The 21,862-nt window shown below is 41.7% G+C and overlaps 2 protein-coding genes across 3 annotated transcripts in view; one reads left to right on the forward strand and one right to left on the reverse strand.

Annotated features, from left to right (window-relative positions):
* ABRAXAS2 (abraxas 2, BRISC complex subunit) overlaps positions 1-18,925 on the forward strand; it is a 943,775-nt gene extending 924,850 nt beyond the window's left edge. For both annotated transcript variants that reach the window (XM_050803764.1, XM_050803763.1), the window contains 6 exons: positions 2,721-2,787; positions 7,847-8,037; positions 10,184-10,303; positions 10,815-10,899; positions 12,776-12,890; positions 16,774-18,925. In XM_050803764.1, coding sequence (XP_050659721.1) covers positions 2,721-2,787; positions 7,847-8,037; positions 10,184-10,303; positions 10,815-10,899; positions 12,776-12,890; positions 16,774-17,243 — 1,048 coding nt within the window. In that variant the 3' untranslated portion in view covers positions 17,244-18,925. The remainder of the gene's footprint in view (positions 1-2,720; positions 2,788-7,846; positions 8,038-10,183; positions 10,304-10,814; positions 10,900-12,775; positions 12,891-16,773) is intronic.
* Positions 1-21,862, reverse strand: part of EEF1AKMT2 (EEF1A lysine methyltransferase 2) — a 331,933-nt gene that overhangs the window by 67,203 nt on the left and 242,868 nt on the right. The gene's annotated exons all lie outside the window — the stretch shown is intronic.

Below are 21,862 nucleotides of genomic sequence, written 5' to 3' on the forward strand. Positions count from 1 at the left end.
ATTGATGAAAAGCTAGTGAATTTTGGCCTGTAGCTGATTGTGGCTGTAAAGTCACGAGGGTACCCAAATCCATGGATTTATTGAGTGCTGTGTACACGGCATTGTGTTAGGTTAGGAAAAGGGAAGGGGAGAGTGTCAGTTGTGGCCATAGTGATTTAGAACGGAAGTATTTCCTCTCAGCCTATCAAGGGCTCTTCAGTTATAGAGTAAAAAGTTAATCAACATAAAATAATTCAATGGATGTTCTTAAGAGGAATAAAAAATGTTTAGTGTTCAACTTTAAAAATGTAAGAAAGGCCGGGCGCGGTGGCTCATGCCTGTAATCCTAGCACTTTGGGAGGCCGAGGCGGGTGGATCACGAGGTCAGGAGATTGAGACCATCCTGGCTAACACGGTGAAACCCTGTCTCTACTAAAAATACCAAAAATTAGCCAGGCGTGATGGTGGGCACCTGTAGTCCCAGCTACTCGGGAGGCTGAGGCAGGAGAAAGGCGTGAACCCGGGAGGTGGAGCTTGTAGTGAGCCGAGATCGCGCCACTGCACTTCCAGCCTGGGTGACAGAGCAAGACTCCGTCTCAAAAAAAAAAAAAAAGTAAGAAAAGGGAATATAAAATGTTCTTTTTGTGTTCATTGAAGTGAATACAGTAGTCCCTGCTTATCCTCGGGCGATATGTGGCAAGACTCCAGAAATCGTGGAGAGTACTGAACCGTATCTATATGTACTATGGTTTTTCCTATATGTACATACCTATCATGAAGTTTCACTTATGAATGAGGCACAGTAAGAGATGATTGAAGTTATGTGAATGTGTCCACTCACTCTCAAACATATTTGAGAGATTGACCAAGGGTAACTGAAACTGGAAAGTGAAACCACAGGTAAGAGGGGGACTACTGTATTCACCAATGCCATATTATGACCAACTAAAGGACAAAATGAAAAAGAAATAAGGGGAGAAACGTTCGGAAAGGAGAAAGCATACAACAGAGAGACATCTGGAGGGAAAGGAGTGAGGAAGAGTAAGTCCAGGGTCTCTTACTCACTGGACTTCCCCCCAAACCACCACCAGGCCTATGCCTTCTTTCTCAGCCCTAAATCCTTCCACCTAATGGCTGGGATCATGATTTCAACTCTGTGTTTCATAAAACTCCCCCAAGACCCAACTTCTTACCCCTTTCCAAAAGCCAGGCCAATACTTTCCTTCTAGCATTGCCCACATGGATACTACCAGCATTCCTGATCAGCACTTCCTTCCGTAACACCAGCCAGCCCTTTCGCTTGCCTCTTCCTGCTGTTCCCTGCAGCTTTCACCCTGACCACCCTCCCACTGTCAGGTGGCCCAAACACCTAGCCCCCTTGCCCACAAACCCCTGGAGACTTGTGTCACATTCACCCTCGCACATCCACCCCCACCTATTGATTGCTTCAGAGAATTGTCACCATGCAAGATGGCTACCTATAAATGAAGCCATCAGTTGCTGAGAACCTCACCTCTCTGAGATTTACACATAACCGAAAGAGGAATGGGGAAGCAAGATGAGCAGTCAGCAGTTCGTTTGAGAGGAATCTCAGAGCAAGTGAAATTGTTTAGACTCTGGTTCACACATTGCCTCTGGTCTACGAAGGTGTCTGATTTGGTTTTGACTGTCCAAAGCTTCACTAGGTGTACCCTGCCTCAGCCTTCTGAGGAATTCATTAAAATACTGTCAGCAAAGCAGTACTAGAACAAGGATTTGAGTTTAAAGAATAGACTCAGTTATTAGAGCCAAAAGAAACCTTAGATAACATCTGTCTATTCCAAACTCCTTATTTTGCAAAAAATGGAATGGAAACCAGGTGAAGTGACTTGCCCCAGATCATACAGTGAGAAACAGAACAGGAGCTGGAGCTTGTGTCACTTGCCTTTCAAGTCAGTGGTTTTGTTTGTTTGTTTGTTTGCTTGTTTGTTTTTAACCATATCTTGAATTCCTTTCTGTCTTATAAGGCCCGAGCTTATGGTGGTAGGGAAAGAGGTAGAAGTGTGGCTTTCCCAAGCCCACATCCAGTGATAGAGGAGGCCCATGCATCATTATACCTGGATGTACACCACAGGATCCTGGTCATGTTGGTCTGTTTTGGAGGTGATTGTATTAGGTTTGAAGCTAGCCAGACCTGGCTTCAAATTCCAGCCCTTCTGTCTGCCAGCCCTGTGATTTGGAGGAAGTCACTTGGCCTTGGTGCGTTTATCTATGAAACTGGGAATAAAACTTGTGGAATTGTTGGGTCAAACTAATACCTCCCAGCACTGAGGCAAGAATGGAATGAAACAACCTGAGAAAGTATGCAGCCCAGTGTCGTCTTCCGCATCCCACAAATGTTTATTTCCCTTCTTCATTTCTCAGAAAATGAGCTGCTATGTTATCTTTTTTTCATAAGTAATTGATACCTAGAAACAAAGAAAAGATGTCATAGCCATTTGAAACCCCATATTTTATAATTACTTGCTATCAGCACCTCCCACATGTGGAAGTAATATCTCTTGAATGTACCAATCTCTTGAGTATTCTTCGATGCAAAAGGTACCTCATTTCAGAAAAGCATTTAGACTGATTTCTCTTTATGTGCCTATGAAAGGTGAGAAATTAGGTCTTCATTAGGGTTACCACAGACACGTGTAGCTCAGCACGTCTATGTCACAAAACTATGTGGTTTTAGTAAAAGATTTTTTTCTCTTAAACAGTTTTTATGACTACGCAAGCAAAGTGAATGAGGAGAGTTTGGACAGGATTCTTAAAGATCGGAGAAAGGTATGTTCTGTTTGTTGCCCAGTGTGATTCTGAAATCGTTCCTTATCTCCCAAAGCTAAAACCAGACAGGAGGCCGGGCGCAGTGGCTCAAGCCTGTAATCCCAGCACTTTGGGAGGCCGAGACGGGCGGATCACGAGGCCAGGAGATCGAGACCATCCTGGCTAACACGGTGAAACCCCGTCTCTACTAAAAAATACAAAAAACTAGCCGGGCGCGGTGGCAGGCGCCTGTAGTCCCAACTACTCGGGAGGCTGAGGCAGGAGAATGGCGTGAACCCGGGAGGCAGAGCTTGCAGTGAGCTGAGATCCGGCCACTGCACTCCAGCCTGGGCGGCAGAGCGAGACTCCGTCTCAAAAAAAAAAAAAAAACCAGACAGGAATGTAAAATGGAACAATAAGATTTGATGTTAATATGTAAGAGTTTTGTTAACCTACATAGATTTTTTGATATATTAATAGAAAAAAATTTAGATATTTATAGCCTGATACCATTATTATTATACGCCTGTAATCCCAGCTACTCGGGAGGCTGAGGCACAAGAATTGCTTGAACTCGGGCGGCAGAGGTTGCAGTGAGCTGAGATCGCACCACTGCACTCCAGCCTGGGAGACAGAGCGAGACTCCATCTCAATTTAAAAAAAAAAAAAGGTGAACACAGATGTTTCTCCGAAAGGTCATGTGTTTATTATTTCTATCAACATTTGCATATGATGTTCTAGTTATGTATAGACTAGGTAAGCAAGTCTGAATACAACTGAAAATAAACCAAAGTTGTCTTGTTGCAGTAGTGACTAATAACGCCATTTGTAATTTACTGTGTTGTACTATGTATGGGTTTTACTTTTTACCTTGGGATATTAATTCTATAAAAACAGATCCATTACTAACCATTTCTTAAGAAAGAAAGTACCAATAAAAGTTTTCAACTTGTCGCCGGGCACAGTGGCTCACGCCTGTAATCTCAGCACTTTGGGAGGACGAGACAGAAGGATCGTGAGGTCAGGAGATCGAGACCATCCTGGCTAACATGGTGAAATCCCGTCTCTACTAAAAATACAAAAAATTAGCCAGGTGTGGTGGCAGGCGCCTGTAATTCCAGCTACTTGGGAGGCTGAGGCAGGAGAATGGTGTGAACCCAGGAGGTGGAGCTTGCAGTGAGCCGAGATGGCGCCAGTGCACTCCAGCCTGGGCGACGAGTGAGACTCCGTCTCAAAAAAAAAAAAAGGTTTTCAACTTGTCAAGCGGGAAACAAAATGACTTTGTTTAACAGTGTTAGGAGTAAGTGCAGTTAGATTAAAACAACAGCCTTTCTAATGTGCAGGAGGAGGTAAGGATAAAAGGAAGAATAGGAAGTGTGGAAGGATAGGTCAGAAGAAAGGCAAATGGCTTTATACATGATAGTAAGCTGAAGAGGTGCTGCATTCTGGTAGTCTAACCAAGCTGCCTGCCCAACCAGGAAGGGGTGTTAAAGCAGCCACAGGCATCACATGGTCCAGCACTCTCATATTAGTGATTTGCCTGGGAGCAGACATTCTGGAATCTCTTTTTTTTTTTTTTTTTTTTTTTTTGAGACGGAGTCTCGCTGTGTCGCCCAGGCTGGAGTGCAGTGGCCGGATCTCAGCTCACTGCAAGCTCTGCCTCCCGGGTTTTTACGCCATTCTCCTGCCTCAGCCTCCCGAGTAGCCGGGACTACAGGCGCCCGCCACCTCGCCCGGCTAGTTTTTTGTATTTTTTAGTAGAGACAGGGTTTCACTGTGTTAGCCAGGATGGTCTCGAACTCCTGACCTCGTGATCCGCCCGTCTCGGCCTCCCAAAGTGCTGGGATTACAGGCTTGAGCCACCGCGCCCGGCCCTGGAATCTCTTAGCAGCCCATCCCTCACCTCTCAGATGCTACCTTACACCCTCATTTTTCATATTTTAAATTATGAACCTTTATTATACTTTTTTAAAAAACTTTTTATTTATGTTTTTGAGATGGAGTCTCACTCTTGTCACCCAGGCTGCAGTGCAGTGGCGCGATCTCGGCTCACTGCAAACTCCACCTCCCAGGTTCAAGCAATTCTGCCTCAGCCTCCTGAGGAGCTGGAACTATAGGGGTGCACCACCACACCCGGCTAATTCTTACATTTTTGGTAGAGACGAGGTTTCACCATATTGCCCAGGCTAGTCTCAAACTCAAGTGATCCACCTGCCTCAGCCTCCCAAATTGTTGGGATTACAGGCATGAGCCACCGCACCCAGCCATGAATCTTGATTTTACTTTCTAAAACTAAAATTTGTTCTATACAGATTCTTTTTGGAGCACAATTTTCTAGAGCATTCACTACATATTAGAAGTACCAGGAAGTATTTTTTTTTAAACAGATTTCAAATTTCTATTTGATTTGATTTGTATTTATTTATTTTGAGATGGGGGTCTCACGCTGTCACCCATGCTGGAGTGCAGTGGCATGATCATGGCTCACTGTAGCCTCGACCTCCCAGGCTCAGGTGATCCTCCCACCTCAGCCCCCCAAGTAGCTGGGACTACAGGCATGCGCCATAACACCTGGCTAATTTTTTTTTTTTTAGTAGAAACTTTTTTGCCATGTTGCTCAGGCTAGTCTCAAAGCCCTGGGCTCAAGCGATCTATTCATCTTGGCCTCCCCAAGTGCTGGGTTTACAGGTGTGAGCCACTGCACCTGGCAGATTTCAAAATTTTAAGTGAGAAAGATGAGTAACGACCTTGAACAGGAAATTCACAAAAGAAGAAATTGACTGGGCACGGTGCTCATGCCTGTAATCCCAGCATTTGGGGAGGCTGAGGCTGGTGGGTCATGAGGTCAGGAGATCAAGACCATCCTGGCTAACATGGTGAAACGCCATCTTTACGAAAAATACAAAAAATTAGCCAGGCGTGGTGGCATACGTCTGTTGTCCCAGGTACTTGGGAGGCTGAGGCATGAGAATTGCTTGAACCTAGGAGGTGGAGGTTGCTGTGAGCCAAGATCATGCCACTGCTCTCCAGCCTGGGCAACAGAGCAAGACTCCATCTCAAAAACCAAAAAAAAAAAAAGGCACTAGGAAAAATAATGAAATAAAATAGTTCAAATTGGCATAACTGAAAAGCACTGTTATTCATCCAATAGCCACTTGAAAGATTCTATTAGTCAATGAGTATTTCATGAAAACAGCCAGTGTGCTGAGCACCGTTCAGGTCTTTGCAGGAAGGCAGGGGAAGTGTGGGGCATGCCTGAGGTCTACTGAGTAGGTAATTCCAACATTCCAAATAGGAGTTGGGCACAGAGTATTGAATCTTAGAATGAAATGTGCCATGTTCACATACATCAGTAGCTCTATCTAATTGTATCCACATTTTCTTGAAATGAAAACTACTTTTACCTTTTTTATGGCCACCATCATGTCTAATGTAGAATGTGAAAGTTAGTGTTGCCCAGTGGAAAGAGGCAGGCACCTTGATTCCACATCTTGGCTGTCACTCATGAGCTCTGTAACTTTGGACAAAACATCTCTTCTATAAGATTATATACTGAGGCCAGGCACAGTGGCTCATGCCTGTTATCCCAGCACTGTAGGAGGCTGAGGCGGATGGACCACTTGAGGTCAGGAGTTCAAGACCCACCTGGCCAACATGGCAAAACCTCATCTCTACTAAAAATAAAAAAATTAGCTGGGCATGGTGGCGCATGCCTGTGATACCAGCTGCTCGGGAGGCTGAAGCAGGAGAATCACTTGAACCCAGGAGGTGGAGGTTGCCGTGAGCTGAGATCGTGCCACTGCCCTCCAGCCTGGGCAACAGAGCAAGACTCTGTCTCAAAAAAAAAAAAAAAAAAGATTATACCCTGAAAGAAAAGCTTGGGTTTTCTTTTTATTTAAGGAATATCAGAATTAATTGCTTTAATCTATGGGAAGATTTGTTTTAGGTTCAGTAGTACTCCTTGAGTCAGGAACTATTGCTTATTTCTTTGTTCTCTGTAGTTCTTTGCATGTGATATGAACTCAATGGAGAAAACATTATTCACTTAGAGTGGTATAATTAGTGAAAATATTTGTGACATAGCTAGCCTCAGCAAAAGTTGGCTTACTTTCTACATGAAAGTGTCAAAACAATCTCAATTTACTGTTAATTTTAATTTTAATATGACACTAATAGATTTAAACTACCTTTACTTCTTAAAACAAGATTTTAGCCCAGAGTTGGTTTCAAAGAAGGAAGCTGTATGAAGATTGATCTTCTAATAAATAATTAAATGTTTTGACAACAGATGTTTTTAAATTTCAATGTGCAAAAGAAAAATTCAGAAACTTACTTAAATTCAGATTCCTGGCTCTGTCTTGGGAGGTTCTGATTCTGCAGATTTGGGTGGGGCCCAGGAATCTGCACTTCAGCAGTCTTTCGGATATCCCTAAAGTCATCTGTCTTCCTGATGACCAACAAATCTCATTATGAGAAGTATTCTTCTAGAGAGCATAACAGTTTCATCAGCTAGTTTAGTTACGCTGTAGTTAGAGCTGACAAAGCCACACTTTTAAAATAGTTTTATTGAGGTAAAATTGACATATCATACATATTTCAAATGTATACTCTTAGAAGTTTGATGTATGTGTAAACTTGTGAAGCCATCACCATACTAAGATAACGAGCATCTCTATCACCTACAAAAGCTTCCTTATGCCTTTCCAGTCCTGCCTTCTCCCCTGATTCCTGTTAACCACTGATCTGCTTTATGTCACTGTAGATTAGTTTTCATTTTCTAGCATTTTGTATAAATAGAACCCTATAACCTATACTTGTTTTAGTGAGGAGGTGTCTAGCTTCTTTCACTCAGCATAGTTATTTTGGGACTCATTCGTGTTCTTTTTCTTACTAAGCAGGATCCAGTGTATGCCGGAACCAGTCTGTTTATCCATGCTCCTGCTGATGGACACTTGGGTTGTTTCAGTGTGGGGCTTTTGCACATAAAGCTTCTGTGAACATTTGTGCACTTGTGTTTGTATGGATACATTCAGAATTAAATTTGTAAGATTTCATGCAACTCTTCACACTTTTCTTTCAGAAAGTCATTGGGTGGTACAGATTCCGGCGCAACACACAGCAGCAGATGTCCTACAGAGAGCAGGTTCTTCACAAGCAGCTCACCCGCATCCTCGGTGTGCCCGACCTCGTCTTTCTCCTCTTCAGCTTCATCTCCACTGCCAACAATTCCACTCACGCTTTAGAATACGTACTCTTTAGACCAAATAGAAGGTAAAGCTTTCTTTTCCATCTGTCTCACATATAAGAAGGATGTTGGGACCAGGCGTAGTGGCTCACGCCTGTAATCCCAGCACTTTGGGAGGCCGAGGTGGGCAGATCATGAGGTCAAGAGATCGAGACCATCCTGGCCAACATGGTGAAACCCCGTCTCTGCGAAAAATTCAAAAATTAGGCCGGGTGCGGTGGCTCACGCCTGTAATCCCAGCTCTCAGGGAGGCAGAGGCGGGAGGATAGCTTGAGCCCAGGAGTTCGAGACCTGCCTGGGTAATATAACGAGACCCCGTTCTCCACAAAAAGGAAAAAAAAAAAAGACAAAAAAAAAAAAATTCAAAAATTAGCTGGGTGTGGTGGCATGTGCCCATATTCCCAGCTACTCAGGAGGCTGAGGCAGAAGAATCGCTTGAACCTGGAGGCGGAGGTTGCAGTGAGCTGAGATTGTGCCTGGCAACAGAGCAAGAATCCATCTCAAAAAGAAAAAAAAAGGACGGACGTTGGTACAAGTCATTGAGATTCATGACTTTGAAAATGTGCATTATAGTGCATTTTATGCTTTTTTTTTTTTTTTTTTTTTGAGACGGAGTCCAGCTCTGTCACTCAGGCTGGAGTGCAGTGGCACGATCTCAGCTCACTGCAACCTCTGCTTCCCGGGTTCAAGCGATTCTCTTGCCTCAGCCTCTCCAGTAGCTGGGATTACAGGCACACACCACCATGCTGGCTAATTTTTTTGTATTTTTAGTAGAGACAGGGTTTTGACATGTTGGCCAGGCTGGTTTCGAACTCCTGACCTCAGGTGATTCACCTGCCTCAGCCTCCCAAAATTTTATGCATCTTTAAATAAAAATTTGTATTATTCTCTTTAGCTCTTTTTGTGGTTACAGAAGGTATTTTTCTTGTCAGTTATTTACATAAAATTGTTTTTGGATCAAGAAACATTAATAAGATGTGTTTATTATGCATAAATCCTTATAAGGAATAAATAGCTGGAAATCATCATTTGCTTCTCCATAATCCACTGTTATTGCTGCGGAAGTCTGATTATAATTTTGAAACATAAATTTCATATACAAAATTGTGAAATTGATCCACCTGCTGGTTAATAAGGGTTTTGCATTGTGAACTTGTTAAAGCAAAAAAAAAAAAAAAACACCCATATGATTATACGATCATGTTGTCTGTTTGTAAACAGCAGAATGGTTTCCCTCTGGAAGTTTATTTGTTGTAGAATAAATTAAATTGACATCAGTGAAAATAATTGTTAATTGTTAAAAAGGTTTTTATAAGATTTCATTACATAATCTGTAGGTATTTCTTGAGCACTTACAATAGGCTCAGCATTGTGTCGGTCACTGTGGGTATATGAAAGATGTGTAAGGCATGACCTCTGCTCTCAAGGAATTGATAAGCAAGGTTCTACTTTATAGGAGGGAAAACATTACTAACTCATGTATCCTTGGGTTTTCTGTAGAAGGAGGTGCTCCATGAGACCTTCCTGTTAGTTTACCAATGTCAGCAACTAAGACTCCTATCACCAAGCCCCATTCTTTTCTTAGTTAATTAATTTTATTTATTTTAACTTTATTATTATTATTTAGAGATAGGGTCTTGCTCTGTCACCCAGGCTGGAGTACAGTGGCACTATCATAGTTCACTGTAACCTTGAACTCCTGATCCTGTCACCTCAGCCTCTTAAGTAGCTGGGACTGTAGGCACATGCCACCACACATGCCCTTTTTAAAGAATTATTCATTTATTTATTTATTTAGAGAGAGTCTCGCTCTGTCGCCCAGGCTGGAGTGCAGTGGCACAATCTTGGCTCATTGCATCCTCCGCCTCCTGGGTTCAAGTGATTCTCCTGCCTCTGCCTCCTCAGTAGCTGGGACTACCGGTGTGCACCACCATGCCCAGCTAATTTTTTTTTCATTTTTAGTAGAGACAAGGTTTCACCATGTCGGCCAGGCTGGTCTTGGTCTCGAACTCCTGACCTCAGGTGATCTGCCCACCTTGGCCTCCCAAAGTGCTGAGATTACAGGTGTGAGCCACCACACCTAGCCCTTTTTTTTTTTTCAAACTGTCAATCTCACTTGAATATGATAGAACGGTACATTTAACATGATCTCTTTCTGAATTTTTCCCATAGGTATAATCAAAGGATATCACTTGCTATTCCCAATCTAGGAAATACTAGCCAGCAAGAGTACAAAGTGTCTTCAGTGCCAAATACTTCTCAGAGTTATGCCAAAGTGATTAAAGAACATGGGTAAGTTGAAAGGTAAAGTGCTAGTTTTTTCTTTTGTCAGCAATATTTCTTTTGTTAATAACATTTAAAAGGTGTATGGAAAAATGTAAAACCAAGTTTGATATGATTAAAACTGAAGAATACAGTAAGATAATTGTCTAGATACCACCAGCATGTATCAAAATTTTGTTCTTATTGAAAAGAGAATTTACTTTCATGAATTTTAAAAATCATTTACCACAATATTTTTTGTAATTGATACAAAAGTTTTAGATAGAGTATTATTTCTGAGGTTCTAAAACCTAAACATAGTCACTGAAAAATACATAGCTTTTTATTATTTTTTAAATGATCTTGGTAACATGGGTTTTTAAAATTTCTGTAATTCTTGTGGTATGAGCATTATTCCTTAAACACTGTCACCTTGGAGTCACAGCATTTAAACAATAAAATGGAAGAGATAGGAAAAATGCCTTTCCATTTCACAGCGGTTATGGTAACCTTGTGACATCTTTTTCTGTTTGCCTTCTAGTACTGACTTTTTTGACAAGGATGGAGTAATGAAAGATATCAGGGCGATTTATCAGGTTTACAATGCACTTCAGGAGAAAGTTCAGGTAACTGATTTATTTATTAGTTTTCATCTTATTTGTCTTGCCCAAAAGTTTTTAATTCTACTTTAATTTTTAATTATCTTCCAACTGACAAATAGAGTTAGGATCCGAAAGTCAGAATCTGCTTCCCCAGAACAGAGTCAAGCTGTGGAATAATGATTCGTACCGTCTTGCAGAATCCCGGCTCACTCACTCTGTGCCTGAAGTAGATTGTTAATGCTACTGTTTCAAATACTTACGGCCCCATTTGTGATAGTAGTTTTTCTAGGAAAATGTAGAAAGTCTTGCTAAGAACACAGCTATCTCCATCAGTTATATTCTAAGTCGAGACAGTATCAAAAGGCACCCATAACTGGTTGCTGCTCTGCTTCTTCATCCTATTTCACTCATTTTGCCCCCAGCTGCCTCCCTGAAGTGAAAGGATCTCGGCAGAGCCTGTTCATTCCCAGTCATTTATGCAACAGGCATCGATGGAAACATCTCCTGTGAGCCAACTACTGAGCTAGATGCTAACGATACTTTCCCACATTCTTTTCATCATCCCCGCTGTCTTCTTAGGAGTAGTTTGCTCTAAAATCTAAGAACAGAAGAGCCTTTGAACTTGCCTTTGAGTACAGCAAAGAAAGGGTTAAAGATGAAGCGCTCGAGATCCAGAGAAAGGCCTGACTTTAAGGAAAAAGGCTTTGGCCAGGCATGGTGGCTCACACCTGTTATCCTAGCACTTTGGGAGGCCTAGGCAAGAGGATCTCTCGAGCCAAGTGGTTCGAAATCAGCCTGGGCAACATAATGAGACCCCATTTCTACAAAATAGTTAAAAATTAGCCAGGTGTGGCAGCATGCACCTGTAGTCCTCTGCTACTTGGGAAGCTGAGGAAGGAGGATTGCTCGAGCCCAGGAGGTCAAGGCTGCAGTGAGCTATGATTGTGCTGCCACTGCCACTGCACTCCAGCCCAGGTGACAGAGTGAGACCTCAACTCTAAAATATAAAAATAAAAAGGATGAAGGCCTCAATGAGTAGAAAGAGGAATGAAGGCAGATACTGAAAAAGAGGAAAACAGGCTGAGTTCAGCCCGGGGCAAAAGGAGAAGCATACAAGAGCCATTTCCAGTCTAGTGCTCCAAACTAGGGTCACTGTGCACCTACTAGTATAGGGAGCTTTATACAGACTCACTGATAACCAGCCTACTTTCTGGAAGCTTCTGGTATTTCTGCTATGGAAGGAACGTGCAGTGGAAAATAGCTTTTTGTCCTGAATTCATGATCATGCCCTTTTCAGAATATCAGCACTGGCCAAAAGTGGCTGTTATATTTCATTGTTGATTGAATAAGGCCTGCTTTGAAAATACCAAATCACATAGTTTTCTCAGGGTTATAAATAGCTACATTACACAGATGCAGTCTCAAAAACTACCTTTTATTAAACCTTGACTTTGAAACTTTTTTTCAACTTTTCTTTATAAATATTTTCTGTTAAATTGTCTTATCTGATTTTTTGAATGTTGGTGATAAATGAAAGTTGAAAGCATCTTATTCCTGTCTTATCTTTTGTTCTTCCTTTGTATGCTAAACTGGTACCAACAGTTCCCTTTTCATTTCAATAAAAATGATTAATCAAAGGAAAGAGTAAATCTTTCCTATCTTACCCTTATTGGTCAAGAATTTGTAAGCTAAATAGCGTAATCATCTTAAAATTAAAGCAAATCAGTGAATAATAACAATTCTAGTCTTTTGGGCTTTCTTGATTTTGTTCTACCTTATGTGGCTGCTTTTTAACTCAATAAACCATCTGGACTTTTCCTGGAGTTGTAATCAGCGCTGAATTTATGGAATGCCTTGTGCTTGAACTTGAAGCTAACCTTGTTGTCTTTTTTTTCCTCAGGCAGTGTGTGCAGATGTTGAAAAGAGTGAGCGAGTTGTTGAATCTTGTCAGGCGGAAGTGAACAAATTAAGAAGACAAATCACTCAGAGGAAAAATGAAAAGGAACAAGAAAGAAGTAAGTTTCTTATTAATTTTACCATTCAGTATCAGGGAAATGTTGTTTTAAACATCAGATTATATTATACAATAAATGATATGCTTCTTTCTATGCTCATCAAGTCTCAGATTAGCCTGGCTGCGGCAGAGTAGTCTCTTGTTCAGTTTCTCTGGAGGGCAAGTGCTGTTTTTCATAGTAGCCCCCTCAATTCTCTGACACTTGAAGAAAAAGAAGACCAAAGGTAGAAAAGCTGAAGTGGAAATTAGAATAAATCCCAATAAGTTATTGATCCGATATTGACAATCGGATCTAGTTACAGTGAATGTGGTGGTTGCTACTTAGTTAACCCTGGCATACCCAGCAGAACACTGTGTCCTGTATTTTTTTTTTTTTTTTTTTTTTTTTAAGACAGAGTCTCCCTCTGTCACCCAGGTTGGAATCAGTGGCGTGATCTTGGCTCACTGCAACCTCCACCTTCTGGTTTCAAGTGATTCTCCTGTCTTAGTCTCCCGAGTAGCTGGGACTATAGGTGCCCGCCACCATGCCCAGCTAATTGTTTTTTTTGTTTGTTTTTTCAGTAGAGACGGGGTTTCACCATGTTGGCCAGGCTGGTCTCAGCCTCAGGTGATCCATCCGCCTCGGCCTCCCAAAGTGCTGGGATTACAGGCGTGAGCCACTGCACCCAGCCTGTGTCCTGTCTTAATATAGCCTCATAGAGGAGCTACCAAATATTCTTTTAGCTTTATGTTCGGTCATAGTAAAGGTTTTAAATGTCTAATTTTCGTAACCATGGATGAATAGACACCATTAGGCTAAGGAACAAACTGAATGAGAATTAGGCCCATGAACCTAGTAATTCCAGCATAACAGCCATGTTTGCTGTAACACCACCAGAATTATTATCTGTATGTAAAATTTATAAACATATGGCAGATAATATCAAGTGTAAAAGATAAGGTTAGGGCTAAACTTTTCTAATTTAATAAGAATATATATAATCCAGTTAAAATGTAATTCATGTTTCCAGGCAAATATAACAGTCTGATTTACTGTTACATTTTTCTAGAAATAATCAGAAATACAGATAGGGCCGGGCGCAGTGGCTCACGCCTGTAATCCCAGCACTTTGGGAGGCTGAGGCGGGCAGATCACCTGAGGTCAGGAGTTCGATTAGCCTAGCCAATGTGGTGATACCTCATCTCTACTAAAAATACAAAAATTAGCTGGTCATGGTGGCATGCACTTGGCAGAAGAATTGCTTGAACCTGGGAGGTGGAGGTAGCAGTGAGCCAAGATCACACCACTGCACTCCAGCCTGGGCAACACAGTGAGACTGTCTCAAAAAAAAAAAAACAACAAAATAGAGGCTGGGCATGCTGGCTCATGCCTGTAATCCCAGCACTTTGGGAGACCAAAGCGGGCGGATCACGAACTCAGGAGTTTGAGACCAGCCTAGCCAACATGGTGAAATCCCATCTCTACTAAAAATACAAAAATTAGCTGGGCATGGTGGCAGGCACCTGTAATCCCAGCTACTTGGGAGGCTGAAGCAGGAGAATCGTTTGAACCCGGGAGGCAGAGGTTGCAGTGAGCCAAGATCACGCCACTGCACTCCAGCCTGGGCCACAGGGCAAGACTCTATCTCAGAAAAAAGAAAGAAATACAGATAGGAATTTTTATTTTCATTTTTTAGAGATGAAGTCTCACTCTATTTCCCAGGCTGGTCTCAGACTCCTGAGCTTTAAACGATCTTCTTGCCTCAGCCTCCCAAAGTGCTGGGATTACAGGTGTGAGCCACTATGCCTGGCAAAAATAGGAATTTAAAGTAGTTAAGTCAACAAAAGTAAAATAATTGAATAAATTGCAGTATGTTATAAATATGTATAGCTATAATTTGTCAATTTACAGTTATAAGTTTTATTTAAATTATGGTATATATATGTATGATGGAATATTATACAGCCATTGAAGTGAATTTGAGTTAATGCCCAATATATTATTTTATTATTTTTTTTCTTTTTGAGACAGAGTCTTACTCTGTCAGCCAGGCTGGAGTGCAGTGGCTCAGCTCACTGCAAGCTCTGCCTCCTGGGTTCATGCCATTCTCCTGCCTCAACCTCCTGAGTAGCTGGGACTCTCGGCACCCACCACCACGCCTGGCTTAATTTTTCTGTATTTTTAGTAAAGAGGGGTTTTCACCGCGTGAGCCAGGATGGTCTCGATCTCCTGACCTCATGACCCACCTGCCTTGGCCTCCCAAAGTGCCAGGATTACAGGCGTGAGCCACCGCGCCTGGCCCCAATATATAATTTTAAGTAAAAAAACTAGACCGGGCACGGTGGCTCACACCTGTAATCCCAGCACTTTGGGATGCCGAGATGGGCGGATCACGAGGTCAGGAGATCGAGACCATCCTGGCTAACGCGGTGAAACCTCGTCTCTACTAAAAATACAAAAAATTAGCCGGGTGTGGTGGCGTGGTGGCAGGCGCCTGTAGTCCCAGGTACTTGGGAGGCTGAAGCAGGAGAATGGTGTAAACACGGGAGGCGGAGCTTGCAGTGAGCCAAGATAGCGCCAGTGTACTCCAGCCTGGGCGACAGAGTGAGACTCCGTCTCAAAAAACAAACAAACAAAAAAAAACTAGGCCAACCATCGTGGCTCACACCTGTAATCCTAGCCCTTTGGGAGGCCAAGGCAGGTGGATCACTTGCACCCAGGAGTTCAAGACCAGCGTGGGCAACATGGCAAACCCTGTCTCTACTTAAAAAAAAGAAAAGAAAAGAAAAAAAGCCAGGTGTGGTGGCATGCACCTCTAGTCCGAGCTCCTTAGGAGACTGAGGTGGGAGAATCACCTGAGCCAGAGAGGTCAAGGCTACAGTGAGCCATGATTGTGTCACTATACTCCAGCCTGGGTGACAGAGTGAGACCCTGTCTCAACAAACAAAAAACTAGGATATAAAACAGTATAAACTAGGTGATGTCAGCCATGTTTTATACACATGTGTACAGACAAACACTCAAAGCTGGATAATAAAACCGAGTTCAGCAAGGATTAGTGACTTCTGTAACAGAGCAAGGAGGTGAGGGCCTGATACTTACAATTTAGGTTTCTTCGCTTGAAATCCTGTGTCCTTTTCATCCTGACAATGTTATTGGGATGATGGAATTGTGGGCAGCTTTTATTTTCTTTCATCCTTTCTAAATAATCTAAATATTGTACGAGTGTGTATCAGTTTTATAATACTTTTAAAAAATTTAAATGTTACCTACAAAAACTTTCAAGACTATGTGGACTATGTGGGTTCTTTCACAGCATTAATAAAAATAGAGTAAAGCTGTGGTTCAGTACCTACTTAACATAGGGCTTTTAAAGTTTTAAGGTGTATAAGTGTATTATGACAGGTAGCTATAAAGAAATTGGTTTTTTGATAGGAGGCTGCCAAAGAAAGAATCTCACATTTCCATTCCGTGGACAGGACGTTTCCATTTCAACCTTTGGGCCCCACAGCATGACGCAGCAAGCCCCGCGCCAGGGAACCAGCACAGGATGTGGAGCGGCAGAGCCTGCATTCTGAGTCTCAGGCCCACTTCCAGCTGTCCCCTTAGCCACATCACCTCACCTTTCAGAACTCTGGTTTCTTTGCATCTATAATGGAAACAGTAGTCATAACGATAATGATAACACTTCAGAAATTTGTCATGGCCTTAAATGAATTAATGTGTAGGGAAATATCTTGTAAATTATCAAGTACTATGCAATTGTAAAATAATTAATAGTAACAGTCAGCTTCATTGCCTCACTGCTGTTTTCCAGAACATTCGGGTTGACCATGTTATACATTGAGATGAAAAGCTGTGAGAATCTAGAAAGTGTTAGAATATTCTTTTTTTTTTCATCCAGGATTGCAGCAGGCAGTGTTAAGCAGACAGATGCCGTCTGAAAGTTTGGACCCAGCATTCAGTCCTCGGATGCCCTCTTCTGGGTTTGCAGCTGAAGGTAGAAGTACACTTGGAGATGCAGAGGCCTCTGATCCTCCTCCCCCCTATTCTGATTTTCACCCAAACAATCAAGAAAGTACTTTGAGCCACTCTCGCATGGAAAGGAGTATCTTTATGCCTCGACCTCAAGCTGTGGGCTCCTCCAATTATGCTTCCACCAGTGCCGGACTGAAGTATCCTGGAAGTGGGGCTGACCTTCCTCCTCCCCAAAGAGCAGCTGGAGACAGTGGCGAGGATTCAGACGACAGTGATTATGAAAATTTGATTGACCCTACAGAGCCTTCTAATAGTGAATACTCACATTCGAAAGATTCTCGACCCGTGACACATCCCGACGAGGACCCCAGGAACACTCAGACCTCCCAGATTTAACTAAACAAAAGGAACTCTCCACCTAGCACTGGTTTTCTTCATTGCTTACTGAGAGGGTTTTTGAGAACTTAATCTGGGGGGAACTGCTTTCTCAGATACCTTGACTCCCAAGAAGAGAGTCCTTGTGCACAGAACCTGTGGGAGGCTCCATCCGTGGGTCTTTTCCTTTGGATACAGTGTGCAAGCTTCATGGCAGAATCATTAAGATAATCAAATTGTCCTAATTCTGGTGCGATTCATGGATGTACTGGTAAATTTAGGCAAAGTGAAACTTATCAGCGTAGTTTCTGTTCTTTAAAATAAATTGGAAATTAGAGACTAAGCACAATTAGTCTATAAATGTTCTATAAATCAAAAACTTACCTCTTGCACTATCATGCCTTGAAATTTACTTTTTCAAAGGGAAACAAGTTTAGCAGCAGCCTTCAAAGAACTCCTTTCTATGATGAGCCAAATTCATCTTTGCCAGAAAAGAAATTTTGATAATTCCAAGAAACCTGATTGGAACAAATCAGATATACCTTCTCTTGTCTGCATGACTTTGTGAGATAAAAGAGAGGGCTTTCAACTTTTTTCTACTAGCTTGATATGTATTATCACTTAAAATGGTTGCCTTTAAAAAAAAAAGTAGAGATACTAATTACCAGTAAGTAATCATCCAAATAAATATGTCATAAAATAAATTAATTATTTTTTTCTTGATGGATTACAGTGACTACTGTGTTGCACTGGCACCTGTATGGAATCTTAGAGGACACACAGCAGTGGAGAATAGAAGGAGTGAGTTTTATAATGAACAGATTCCAGACACGGTAGGTTTAGCTGAGTTCATACAGAGGAGATATAACTCATTTAGATCTTCTGACAAATCCTAGTGTTAGTTTTATTTGTGGAGGAAAGACATTTAATAATAAACTGTTTGGGAATCTTGGTGAATAAAGATTCATTTTCAAGCTGAATAACCATACTTATTTTATTTTAAGTTGCCCTTTAGGGAATAATTGCGGTATGTGTAGAGACTCTCTTGGGATGCACTTATATTTTTATTTAATGACTACTTGTTTTCTAGTTTTGCCCACAACGTGTGAAACCACTAAGACATTCAGGAGCATGTTGGGCTTCTGGTTTGGAAACTGCAAGACCCGCCATTTATGACAAGGACAGCCAAGAGGTTAATACTTGGAGTTTAACTGCCTTTCCTTTGAACTAGTTAAAACCTGTAAGAATAAGGAAGTTGTTGGAGAGGCTTAAAATCTGGGTTCTGAAAAAGTAGTTTCAGTTTATAGGATAGACATTTACTCACTGAGCTCCAGTTCCAGTACTAAATTAGACAGTATCATATAGACCGAAAATGAAACGCTAGAACTGCCGTTCTTTGGATCGTCCCTCTATGGGGGTCTGTCTTTTAACTACTCTTCTGGTTTGGTTGGCCTTACACCACTGCCATTTGATTTAAAACGCTGCAGACCACTTTATCTGCAAATGTGTTCCAGTTTTTATCAGCTACCTACTACACAGCTTCAGCGCCAGTGTGAATTTATTTTTTTTAAGTGCCATTACCATCTCTGTTCAGATTTTGACATTCAGGAAAATATTTTTATTTTGATGCCATACTGAAATCTACAATGTATATCTGACAAAGCAGTTAAATGTGACAATAAAAAACTTATTTAATCATGGTACCATTGTTTTAATGTCTGTCTCAGCACCGGACAAGGCCTTTCCTCAGTGTACTCAATTCTGGCAATTAATAATGGACTTAAAAGAGCTTTTTAAAGGGCATTAAAACTCATCTCCATACAAAGTTTTTGTCAGGCTGCTTTCAGGAGACATCCAGGAACACAACTTGCTAAAATGTTTCTGTGATTTTCAGGAGTTTCTGTTTCCAAAATGTTTCTGTTGATTTCTTGTTACCTACAGAACTAAGTATCAATTGAGTATAAAATTGAGTCTTGGAAAGGTCCCCACAGGGCATCTTCCAAGAGGAACTGATCTTGTTTAAAGTGACCCCTCAGCCTGGATCCCCTAATAATTGAGATACTGTAGAACTTGCTGCCTGAGAGCATCTTAGGAATCGTGAGATCACTTGAGAACAAGGGTCGGCTGGCTGACGAGTGTATTCTGGATTCTGAGGGAGCCATTCCTGTTGAGTGACGTATCTCTTCCAAAATGCAAGGGGAGAGTGTTTGCAGCAGGGTTTTAACGTGTGAATTACAGCCTTTTAGGGTTCTACTTGACATCTCCAAGAATTTGGAGAAAAGGAAACTGGATTCTTTTGACTTACTTCAAAGTCTGGAAATGCCCGGTTACATGTTGTAATTGGTTTTTCTGGAGTAAAATCAAAACAGAAATCTCATCCCCAAATATTCAGGATACATATTTCTTTTAATTGCAGACACAGTGGGGCATTGACCGTAACTGCTTTAACAAAAATATTTAAATTTTCTTGTCAGTCTGTGTTTTAAGGAGATAAAAAGAATCTGGGATGATGTAAAATAAGAATACAGTGGAAATAACTAATGGTTATTAACTGTGTTCTGGGTCTGACTTGCCTTGGCTGTAGGTTTCGTTTCAGTTACTGAAAAATCTTCCTTTTTTCATTAGGATCTGCTTCATCCTTTCCCATAGCAAACCTGAATTCCGCCAGACAGGCAGGAAGCCTGAAGGCAAATGGATTCGTAAATGTAGTGCTAATAAATAATGGAAAATGTTTACTTTTCAACTTTATGACAAACAGATTTCGGAAAAGTTCTGGGATTTAGCTTAGCTGTCTTCCTTTTATACAGTGATCTTTGTAATGTCCTAAATAAGGCGAGTCTGGACATAGAGTACCTCCAAACTGGGTTACTCTAGGGTTCTTCTGATCCCTAGAGATGGGGAGAGGAGTACCTTCCAGCAGTGAGGCTTTGTAACATCTGCAAGCAAATGTCCCTCTGGATGCCAGATGTGACATGTAGTCCAGAATGTAGTGCTTAACAAAAGAAAGCTCATTGCAGCATATTTCTAATAGCAAAAACCTGGAAGTGACATTAATGCTAATGTAGGGGAATGGTGAATTTTGATACACTCCAGAAGAAATAGTCTTTGCAGCCATTAACAATATTTAGGTAGAAATAAAAAAGATGGGTGGGCGCAGTGACTCAGACCTGTAATCCCAGCAGTTTGGGAGGCTGGGGTGGGCGGATCGCTTGAGCTCAGGAGTTCAAAACCAGCCTGGAAAACATGGTGAAACCCTGTCTCTATTCAAACAAAGCAAGGCCACTTGCAGTGGCTCACGCCTATAATCCCAGCACTTTGGGTGGCCAAGGTGGGTGGATCACCTGAGGTAGGGAGTTCCAGACCAGCTTGGTCAACATGGTGAAACCCCATCTCTACTTAAAATACGAAAATTAGGTGTGGTTGACGCACACCTGTAATCCCAGCTACTGGGGAGGCTGAGGCACGAGAATTGCTTGAACCCAGGAGTCAGAAGTTGCAGTGAGCTGAGATCACACCACTGCACTCCAGCCTGGTCAACAGAGTGAGATTGTCTCAAAAAAAAAAAAAAAAGATTTCTTTACATGGAGATACCAAATGAAGAAACCCAGGTGTCCAAACAGCATGTTTGATCTGATTTTTTTTTTTTTTTTTTTTTTTTTTTTTTTTGAGACGGAGTCTTGCTCTGTAGCCCGGGCTGGAGTGCAGTGGCCGGATCTCAGCTCACTGCAAGCTCCGCCTCCCGGGTTTAGGCCATTCTCCTGCCTCAGCCTCCGGAGTAGCTGGGACTACAGGCGCCCGCCACCTCGCCCGGCTAGTTTTTTGTATTTTTAGTAGAGACGGGGTTTCACGGTGTTAGCCAGGATGGTCTCGATCTCCTGACCTCGTGATCCGTCCGTCTCGGCCTCCCAAAGTGCTGGGATTACAGGCTTGAGCCACCGCGCCCGGCCAGATCTGATTTTTGTGGGGAAAAAATTAGTATTGTTCTTGATAGAAAACAATCTGGAAGGATATTCACATAAGTGTTAACAATGTGGTCCTGGGATGTGGCAAGATGGATAATTTTTCTCTCTTTCACTTGTTTGCATTTTATAATTTTTCTGCAGTAAGTGTTTGTATAATAAAAGACTTCAGAAATGGTGGTCACTGACTACATGAGTTATTTCATGCACACCACCTTAGAGGGGATTCTAGAAACATTCTGGATTCTCTGGGTTTATTTACCACGCTTGAATTTTTCAGATCTGTGGCCTGAATAAGATCAACCTTGTTGATGCTCTTCTCTTCCCTTCCGTCAACCTTTATCTCATTTCCAGATAAAAATCATGTTTTGTTTTGCCTTGACACTGATTTTTTTTCTAATAAATCTGGAGCCTGTTCGACTTTACTTAGTTCAGAACCCATTTCCTAAATTTCCAAGAAGCACTTAAGAAATAACTTCAGAGACTGAAGGTAATTCAAAACTGGAGCAATTATTTATATTTTTCTCAAGGCAAAAGTTTTTACAACATGGATGTTTTGAGACTTAAAATATCAGGCCAGCTTTCCTTGATCTTGCAGATACTCTCTTTGCAAGATTTTTTCTTTTTCTTTTTTTTTTTTTTTTTTGAGACTCTCTTTGCAAGATTTTTTTTTTTTTTTTT

Source organism: Macaca thibetana, chromosome 9 (genome assembly GCF_024542745.1).
Source record: "Macaca thibetana thibetana isolate TM-01 chromosome 9, ASM2454274v1, whole genome shotgun sequence".
Classification (NCBI taxonomy): domain Eukaryota; kingdom Metazoa; phylum Chordata; class Mammalia; order Primates; family Cercopithecidae; genus Macaca; species Macaca thibetana.